We start from the raw sequence: 9895 nt of genomic DNA, 5'->3' as shown, positions 1-9895 counted from the left end.
TATTTTATTTTTGATATTGTCATTTAACAAAGAAAAATCAACCAAAAAAATGAGTTCGCGTGTCACCTCTGACACGCGTGTCATAGGTTCGCCATCACTGACTTAGGAGATGGATAATGTGGTTTATAAAACTGTTTGGGTGTCCTTGAATGCGAATGTTAAGCAAACAGGTTATCTGCATTTAAACATTTTATGTAGGATATAAAATATACATATACATATATATCATAAAATTTATATTTTAAATGTAATAAATAAAAAAGTCTTAATAGTTTCAGCAATTAAAATTGAGGGTTCCCTTTGACATTTATTTCTCCATGTTAGTTTCTCAAAAGAAGAATCTTCTATAATTAGCATTTTACATATTGTTGTCTATGATTCCATCTTTCTTCTAAAAACTCTTAGGATGAAAAAAACAATCTCTGCTGAATCATGTTCTTTTACCAGAGAACTTTGTAATAACTAATGTTTATTAACAGGTAGTAACATTTAGGTTATTTGTTTTCACTGGCAATTATGCTTATTTTAATGATTTTTACAATTAACTTCTAGAGCCAGTGAGAAGTCATTAGAATCAGAGTAAAATTTTTGGTATTGGAGTTCAAAGACTGAGATATAAAAACCAGAAAGTAATAAGACAAACTTGAGGAGAAGAAGAAAAAAGCAATGATTTTATTTTTTTTAATTACATAAAACCTGAAACAAGTGTAACCCAATAAAACCTAGGAGTGATAGGCATAGCTTCATGCATATAAAAGAGAATCTATGTTTTAAAGACTTCAAAAGGGAATTTCTAACAGATATTAAAGAGTTTGTGAGCAGATTAGACTCTGAATGTTCATATCACACAATTCTGCACTCATATATTTAATAAAAGATGACAGTGATCCAATTATAGTGGATTCTCTAACTACCACTAAAAAAATCTTTGTAAATCAATCCTTAACAAAAGCCTTAATATTCTCTATAGATCAAATGATAGAAATATAAATCACTGATTACTTAGCATTTTCTGTTTCTGCCCAAGCAGCAAGTGTACTTCAAGTCTTATGCCTGGAAATCACTAAGAGACACTGAAGTCTATGTCTCAGGAAGCCCGAAACCAAGGCAAGGTCAGAGGGAGTACAGACTCAAGGAGGGTCTGAAGACCTCTGAACAGCATCTTTTCTAAACAAACGTGCTCTTAACTGGCTGCCTTTGTATATAGCACTTCGTCCTAGAGAGATTTAAGGGCTGATTAATAACCACAAGCACTTGGCATCCTTCTTCAGCAAGAGACACTTTTTTACATTTCATAAAATTTGAGGAATAAAGTTATATGGGAAAGGGACCCAAGGGAGGTAAATATACTTAATTATAAAGAAGATATTTATCCATAAGTTTGATCTTCTTCCCTGAAAAGTTCTAGAACAGATTATAAAATGAATGGTTTGTGAACCCTTAGAAAAATAAACAGTAATCACTGGGACCCAACATGGGGTAATTTACATATTAAAGGAATATTTAATGAGCATGGAGAGAAACTCTTGGGAAAATTCCCTACATGGGTCTTGAGATCTCCAATACCAGCATATAACTGTCATTTCTTCCAGTGGGAAGCAGGTCCCAAAAGACTGCGGCTAACACCTATTGTCCTCTAGAAGGAACTGCTAAATCTGTGTGCCTCTTCCCAGGTAAATGGGTGTATCTGCAACAAACTAGGAAAACATCTAGGGTCTGCAAACCTCCCTGGTTAAGTCCCATAAAATTTAGGAGACCTTATTTTTAAATGTTTCCATTTAGAAGTGGTAGAGAAATACGTCATTTAATAACCCAAACAAGCAAAACAAAGCAAGGACAGTGAGTTTTATGTTTGTTTGCTTTTTAACCTTGGTGGTGTCTGGCAGCTTACATTGGATTATGCAGATAAATGTACAGTTTTATCATTGGGTTTTTGTTTTGTTTTGTTTTGTTTTTGTGTGTTTTTATTGCCAAAGGGTCGTACACAGAAAATAGGAAGGTTGGCCAGAAATTTTATAATAGGCAACGGCTATGTAGAATTTTAAGCATGATGGGTCATAAGCAACTAAATGCAGCTGGGATTGTTTTCCAATAGCCTTGGCCTTCAGAAAGTGCCAGCCGGGGAGGAGTGGATGATGGCTTTAGTATACCTAGCACCCCTAGCTGGTCATGCTTGCCTTATTGGGAAGGCTGCTACAGCTTACTCTTAAACCACGCAGTGAACTGAGGGTAAGTATGAGATTGAGATTAGATCATTTTAGGCATTGGAAGGTGCAACATTTGCTGCTTTTTTGTTTTGTAGCCCAATCTGCAGGCCAAGACTTTAAAGTATAATGGCGGCTGAGTTCTGCATGTGCTGCAGTGAGGTTCTGTCTTTAAATTGCCAATACCAGGCCAATTGGCAGCACCAGGTCCCCTGCCTCAGATTCTAGCCTTCATTGTGTTATTTCAAACTGCATTCTGGGCCAAAAAGAAACTATGGATGAGCTAACCTTAGCTTCACAGAGCCTGTCCACAGCGTTTAAAGTGACCTCTACCAACCCAAGTTGGCTCTAAATTTATCACATAATTTTTGACCATGGTTCTAAATGTCAGAAACCCACACTTCAGCTTCACCCACAAAAAGGTGGCAGATTTATTATAAAAAGAATACTCTGACTTCTTCAGTTAAGTTAGAGAAACAGTTTTGATGGAAGTATTACAAATCTAGGAATAAGATTTGCTAAAGGAATCAAGAAAAAAGTAAAGTGGTTTAAAAATTCGTTTCATGCGGACTGAAAGGTCCCAAGCTCGATTCCGGTTAAGGGCATGTACCTTGGTTGCAGGCACATCCCCAGTAGGAGGTGTGTAGGAGGCAGCTGATCGATTTTTCGCTCTCATCGATGTTTCTAACTCTCTCTCTTTCTCCCTTCCTCTCTGTAAAAAATCAATAAAATATATTTAAAATAAATTCATTTCAATCTTACAGACACACAGATACAGAGAAAAAAATTGATGGTTGCCAGGCGGGACATGGGTGAAAAAGGTGAAGGGGAATAAGAGGTACAAACTTCCAGTGATAAAATTCATAATCCAGGAGGAGAAAATACTCAATAGTGTAGGGAAAATACTCAATAGTATTGTAATAATATGGTGACGGTGGTTACTAGATTTATTGCAGTGATCACTTCCTTAGGTATATAAATGCTGAATAACTGTTGTACACCTAAAACTCACATAACGTTGTAAATCAACTATAATTTTTTAAAATGTTTAAAGAATAAAATAAAATATTCTTCAATCTTATGATCAGAATATAGCAGTGTATGCATGGAAACAAATAAAAGACAGGCTTATTTAGCTGGGGAAGAGAGAAAGTGCCATAGAAAAAAGAAATATTGGATCTTGGCACACACGCCTGGCAGGTATGAAAAAGAGAAACTGAGGTCTTGAGGGCCAGGTATAAGGGTGCAGGAGACACACCCGACTCTAACTGCTCTTAAAGAGGCTCTTACAAAAAGAGAAAATAATCTAATTCTTACAAAATCAGAAACAGTAACTGGGGCCCCGTGAAACCTAACAGGAATAAAAATAAGATCTTGGAGAACAAATTCAGAATAATCCCCCAGAGGAACCAGAATCCCAAATACTGTCAAGAGGTGGCATTTTTGTTACAGATAAATAAGATCAATTAGACAATCTCTTTTGAGGGTGGGATGATTATACAAAATGCACATAAAATCTGAACAAATTGGAGAAGGGATAGTAGGGAGATTGGCATAAAATACTAAAAAGAAAAAGTATTTAGTGAACTCCGAAAATGAATGGGTCTAAGATTAAGAAAAGGCAATGGTGAGATGAATTATATTACAGGGATCCAGGCAGAACAATAACAGATCAGAGTCCAGATCAAATGAGATGTTGGATGGTGGGAAAATACATCCTGGGTATGATTATTTAACTCGGGGAGGTGAAAATGGATAAGACTGGTTTGAACAAAGGATGCTATTGACAAACTTGGAACTTATCGACTTTATATCTCTCACTATGAGAGACCAGGCAAGAAAAATATCTAGAGGAAGATGTTAGAAAAACACAAGTGTGGATCAGAAAGCAAAGGGAAAGTAAAAGAAAAAAAATAAAAAGAACACTGCAGCAAACGATGCAGCCCTGAGCCTGTCAGAGAAGGAAACTTTCCTAAAATGAGCAGGAGTACAGTAGAGGCAAATCCTACAGACTGAGGCAGAAAAAGACAGAATCATTAACTCGGACCAGGAGCATTCAAAAACTGAGGAAAACCATGTCTTCAGGAGGAAATGGCAGTAGTATTGGTCCTCACTGGGCACCTATGAAAAGGAGCCTCAACAACATGAACAGCTAATGCAATTCAGAAATTCACTGAAAGCTATTCTCCCATTGAAACCGATGTGGAGAAGAAGGGAAAGCTGAATCCGTGAAGTATGTTTCTTAGGCTTAAATAATTCTCTCACCACAGGCTGTGACAGCAGCTACTGTGACCCAGGATTGAAAACAGTGCCCCCAGGACGTGGCGATGCTGTGCCACACAAGACAGGGCCCATCGCCAGTTCAGCACGGGGTCTGGAAACATGGAAGTCAGAGTCAGAGGGGAAAGGACATTAAGATGTTTAGGACACTTTACAGAAGGAAAAAACAGCACCTCAAACAAGCCTTTGTGACTCAGCCTGCCACCATGTAAATTTCCAAAGTCGCAAGGATGCAACGTTCTCAGTGCCCTCTTTAAGAATAAGAATAATAATAACATTAGCAGCAATAATAACGATGTTATAATGCTTACCAAGTACCCGGCACTTGTTGTAAGGACTTCACATAGAATTCATTTAGGCCTTACAACAACCTATTAAGATAAGTACTATAATCTCTAATTTTCAGATGAGAACACTGACTCTCAGAGAAACTAATCTGTCCAAGGTCAGACAATAAGTGGCATAACTGGAATATGAACTCTGGCTCCAAAGTCAGAGCACTTAACCAACACTTTGGGCAGCCTCTTAGAGAGAGGAGGCAGTGTGCCCTGGTCAGTTTCCCCCTCAAGACGTTATCAATACATAGTACTATAATTAATGCCTTGGTGGGAGATTGCTTCCCAGTCACAGGTCATAGGCCCTGCTCAACAGCATAAATCAACTAGCTTCTTGAAAAGACTGACATAAAGAATGTTTTCTCTTCTTTGCCTTCCTTCCCTTAGTCTCTACTATGGTCTTTGTCAATAGTGCCAGGGGTCTGGATCATGCCAAATACAGGAGTTTGGAAACATCATTTTGCTAGGAATGGCCACATTAGAAACTGAGGATTGTTGTTCTGAATGTGCTGGGTGTGGTTCTGATGTTGTGATTATCTTTCGGTTCAGTTGGAAGTAGGGCACATGATAAAGCTGGTGTAGACCCAACTCAACTTCTGAGGTCCCAAGGGATGACACCCACAGCAGGAGCCCAGACAGTAGCAACTGGAGAAATTCCCGCTCAAACCAGGCATCTAGAAACCATCTGGCTGACACTGGGAAGAATAAAAAGTAGACAGGAACTTCATTTCTTTGAATTTTAACCTACGGGGTTTGAACTTTTATTGGATTTTAACTTACAAAGGTAAGATTATTTGATTTTTTCACTCACTTCTGTGTAGACTTTTAAAATTTATATTTTAATTTCTTGGAAATTTTTATTCTTGGAATTTAATTTCTTCACACAAAAATTGAAAATGGGCAAGAGTTAACACTCAAATTCAGGGTATCTCTATATTATTGAAATTTTGTGATTGAAACACATTAATCCTGTCATTTGATCTCATTGCAGGATCTGAAGAAGTTGTCAGAGAATATATAGCTATTTTGGATATTGTTGCTGGGCATATTTGGGGGTGGGAAATGGAATAAGAAATGAATGTTCAGTGTTTAATAGCATGACCTTGGAGCCAATTTAATTACTACGCTATTCTAACTCAGTATATTCTAGGGTAAATTTCATATTGCCCACCATGATCTAGAAGGATTCACAAAGGAGCAGGGTTTGGTTATTGGAATAGCAGCCTCTGAAAGTTCACCATACCTAATAATTAAGCCAAAGTTAAGTGAACAAAACTTGGGGTGATCTTAGGGGTAAGGAGAGTGTCATTACACAACTCCATCTAAATCTGACATTAGCTATATGTGTTCTGCCGTGGTCACTGTGCTGAAATAACACCAATTAGCTCATATATGATTGCTAAATGGGGGAATGATGTCAGTACTAAGTGAAAATTTGGTTGGTGAATATGTGCTTTTCTTTGGCAAAGGAGGCCAGGAGAGTAGGAGTAGAATTTTATACTTTAGCAGGAAAGAAAGAAAGACCTTCGTTTGAATGCAGCTCTGGGGTTCCCTTCCTGGAAAGGTGCGCTCCTGGCCCTGCATGACTCTGTGGGAGTTTGGCTTCCTCTGTGACTTCTTAAGGGAAGCCCCGCTGGCTCAAACCTCCAAGTAGATTTCCATCTGCCTTGTCTCACACTCGAGTATTGCTCCTGTGCAGCTTTAATATCCTCTGAAGCAGCACTCTGTTTAAACCCAGGCGGTTTACATTACCTCCTAAGTTAATAATTATTATTTTTAGTTAGTATTCTGGTTTTAAAGATGCACAGGTTTTTTGTTTTGTTTTGTTTTTTTAATATATTTTATATTGATTTCAGAGAGGAAGGAAGAGGGAGAGATAGAAACATTAATGATGAGAGAGAATCATTGATTGGCTGCCTCCTGCATGCCCCCCACTGGGGGTCAAGCCCAAAACCTGGGCATGTGCCCTTGACTGAAATCGAACCAGGGACCCTTCAGTCCGTAGGCCAACGCTCTATCCACCGAGCCAAACCGGCTAGGGCAAAGATGCACAAGTTTTGAATGGTCTTCCTCAACTCCATTTTTCCCATAACCCTATTATTTTGGTGGGAGTCTTCATGCATATATTATGTCCCAGTAGAAATGTTGTACCAGCATGCTGACCATATATAGTAATATGGCATCTTTACTAATGGTAGCTGTCTTCTACTATAGAAAGAATAGATCTATAAAGAAGCCACAGCTAAAGAACTTTTCCACATGTAACAAAATAAATTTCTTTGTTAAAATCTTCTATTTAGAAACCTATGGAGTGTTAAAGGTTTTACTAGACTTGATAGAATGAAGTAGTTTAATATCATATCGACTGTGCTCATTTCTCATAGTATATGAGGAAACTTGCAAGTATATCTAATTCCAAAAAAGAAACAACAGATAGAAAATTTTTATGTGTATTCGTTACTTTTAGTCCTTGATACAATTACACTTCTAATCTATGCTTATAAATAAAAAGTAATTGCTATGATCTTAATATTACACATTATTAAATGACTTTTTCTGATCCAAAACAAAGCAGGCAAAAAATAAAAATAAAAAAGGTTATACATCAAATCAGAGTATTAGCATTTATTTATTTGAATTAAGAGATAACTTTCATCTAACACTTGACCTTTCCCAAGTTGAAGTTCAGAAAACCATCAAACATAAAAGTTTAGGGAACTCAATCATTTGATGCACAAAATCATACTAACAAACAAAGAAGAAAGAAATGCAAAAATCTAATGTTAAGTGACTAGGGTGCTACAGACTGGAAGTTCCTCCAAAAGGATTAGCTTCTTTAAGTATTTTAAGTCCAGTGAATTTGTTATGCTTCCACATGTTAGTAGCTGCATAGGCTAATTTCAGCTGGCATAAGCTTTTATAAGTATGCAAAAACACAAGGCAAGGCATGCATTAAAATGTGATAATATCACACTTCTGGGACACGGGAGCATGAGGCATGAATCCCAATGCCTCTGGCATCCATGAAGTATCATGCCTCAGAGTCAGAGATTTTTCTGTTTGGGTAAGTAATTTTATTATACCACATTTGGAGAGGGGAAAAAAATCAACTTTCTAAATATAAATCTTTCATCTTAACCAGGGTTCTTATAGTTTCAATTCTAGCAATGAACTCAAATCTAAAATTTTGGGTGAGTTGGTAATAATTCAAACTAGATAGGGTCTTAACAAAATTATTAATTAATTAATTAATTAATTAATTTAATCAATGAAAGTTTAAGAGTAATTATAAAATATGGTTGATCACAAAGAAAATTTTAGCCAGCGTGATGAAGGGAAGGGATAAAAATGCAAAAAAACCACAAGAAATCAACTTTAATAATGATACTCCCCCACCCCTAAAAAAAGAAAAAAGGTTTCCCTGTGTTACATATGTCTGTGCTGTGGAGTGAATGTTTGTGTCCCACACCCCATATATTAAAACTTAATCCCCAATGAGATGGTATTTGGAAGTGAATAGGTGATGAGGCTGAAGCCCTTCTGAATGGAATTAGTGTCCTTATACAAGAGACCCCAGAAATCACCCTTGCCCCTTCCACCACATAAAGACACAGTGAGAAGAATGAGGAAACGGGCCCCTCAGCAGACGCTGAATCTACTGGGACCTTGATCTTGGTACCGTTCTCCTTAATTGTGAGAAATAAATGTTTGTTGTTTAAGCTACCCAGTCTATGGTATTTTTATTATCGTAGCCCTAATGAACTAAAACATGCCAAAATAAAAGATTCCCAAAATCTTAATACCCTTTCATGATTTCCCTTTGCACAAGAAAGATATATTATTCATGTTATACTTAAACTGTTTTATTACATCTGTTTTCCTTTTAAATGTATAAAGTAAAAACAAATTATATAAATGTCTTTCATAACATTAGCATCTAGTTTACAAAATCTTTGCCACTTACCTTTTGAAATATCTTTAATTTTTCTGCCATACAAATCAAAAAGATATCTGGCTGGTGAATTTAGGTTCATTCTCATTGTGCAAGTATCTAAAACCTACACAGGAAAAAGAAAACTATAAATAATTTATCACAGTGAACTCTGGCTAAATTAAATACACATTTAGAGTCCTTTCTATATTCATGGCGATTAACAATTATATCATAAAATGAAATTTAATGATTTATAAAATATTTCCAACATGAAATCAAAAGGGAATTAAAACTGTATTTTAAAAATACACACAAATATTAATTTAAAAAAAAGAGAAAGGAGATGCAACCAGCAATAAAAAGTTGTTACATATTATTTAATAAATGAAAAAAGTCTGGGGGATTTTCTATTATTCTTACTATTTTCTATATTTTCCATTTATTTGACAAGAACAAAATATTACTTTTTAAATTAGGTTTTAAGGTACTCTCTTTAGTGTAAATTCTTTCCAAGTGTCCTAAAATAAATTACAAATATAGTTTGATCACAGTTCGCCTTGTAATTTATGTTGTTCGGGTACTAAAAAATGGAATTAATAAACCACATTTCAAGGTTTTCTATTAGCCTGGGTCTCAAGGACCTCACTTTTCATAGTCTCTAATTTGCTCAAGCTTTTTCCTTAATATTTTAATGTCTCCATGTAGCCCTTGTAAAGGTGAGACAATCATCTTTCCAATATCAGGGAAGCAAAAGTTAAACAAGCAAAAGTTAGAAAGTTTTACTCATAAGTGAGAAAAATTAAAGTAACAGAGAGGGTGGAAAGAAAGTATCCGGTAACCTGGGGCAGGTTTCATTAGGATTTTGAGAGTGACTCCCGAAACATAAAACTCGAATGGAATTAATAAACCACATTTCAAGGTTTTCTATTAAAACATAAAACTCCTCCTATTCATTTAAAAGCACATAATATATTCCAAATCCAAATTGAAAGTACCTTGTCTTCCATTTTCACTATTCATTCCTATAACAAGCATGTCAAACGCAAAGGCTAACACGGGCCAAATAAACAAGGTTTAAGTTTATGTGGGCCGCAAAAAAACAAAAGCTTCAACTTTCATAGAAACGTACGTTTATTTCGATG

General features: G+C 36.1%; 1 protein-coding gene across 1 annotated transcript in view; it reads right to left on the bottom strand.

The window, feature by feature from the left end:
- The window catches only part of DCDC1 (doublecortin domain containing 1), an 84296-nt gene that overhangs the window by 7976 nt on the left and 66425 nt on the right, over positions 1–9895 (bottom strand). Inside the window, exon 7 of the mRNA XM_005873096.2 lies at positions 8784–8877. Within this exon, the coding sequence (XP_005873158.1) occupies positions 8784–8877 (94 nt within the window). The remainder of the gene's footprint in view (positions 1–8783; positions 8878–9895) is intronic.

This window comes from Myotis brandtii, unplaced genomic scaffold (genome assembly GCF_000412655.1).
Source record: "Myotis brandtii unplaced genomic scaffold, ASM41265v1 scaffold399, whole genome shotgun sequence".
In the NCBI taxonomy this organism is placed as follows: domain Eukaryota; kingdom Metazoa; phylum Chordata; class Mammalia; order Chiroptera; family Vespertilionidae; genus Myotis; species Myotis brandtii.
This window is presented reverse-complemented; position numbering and strand designations above follow the sequence as displayed.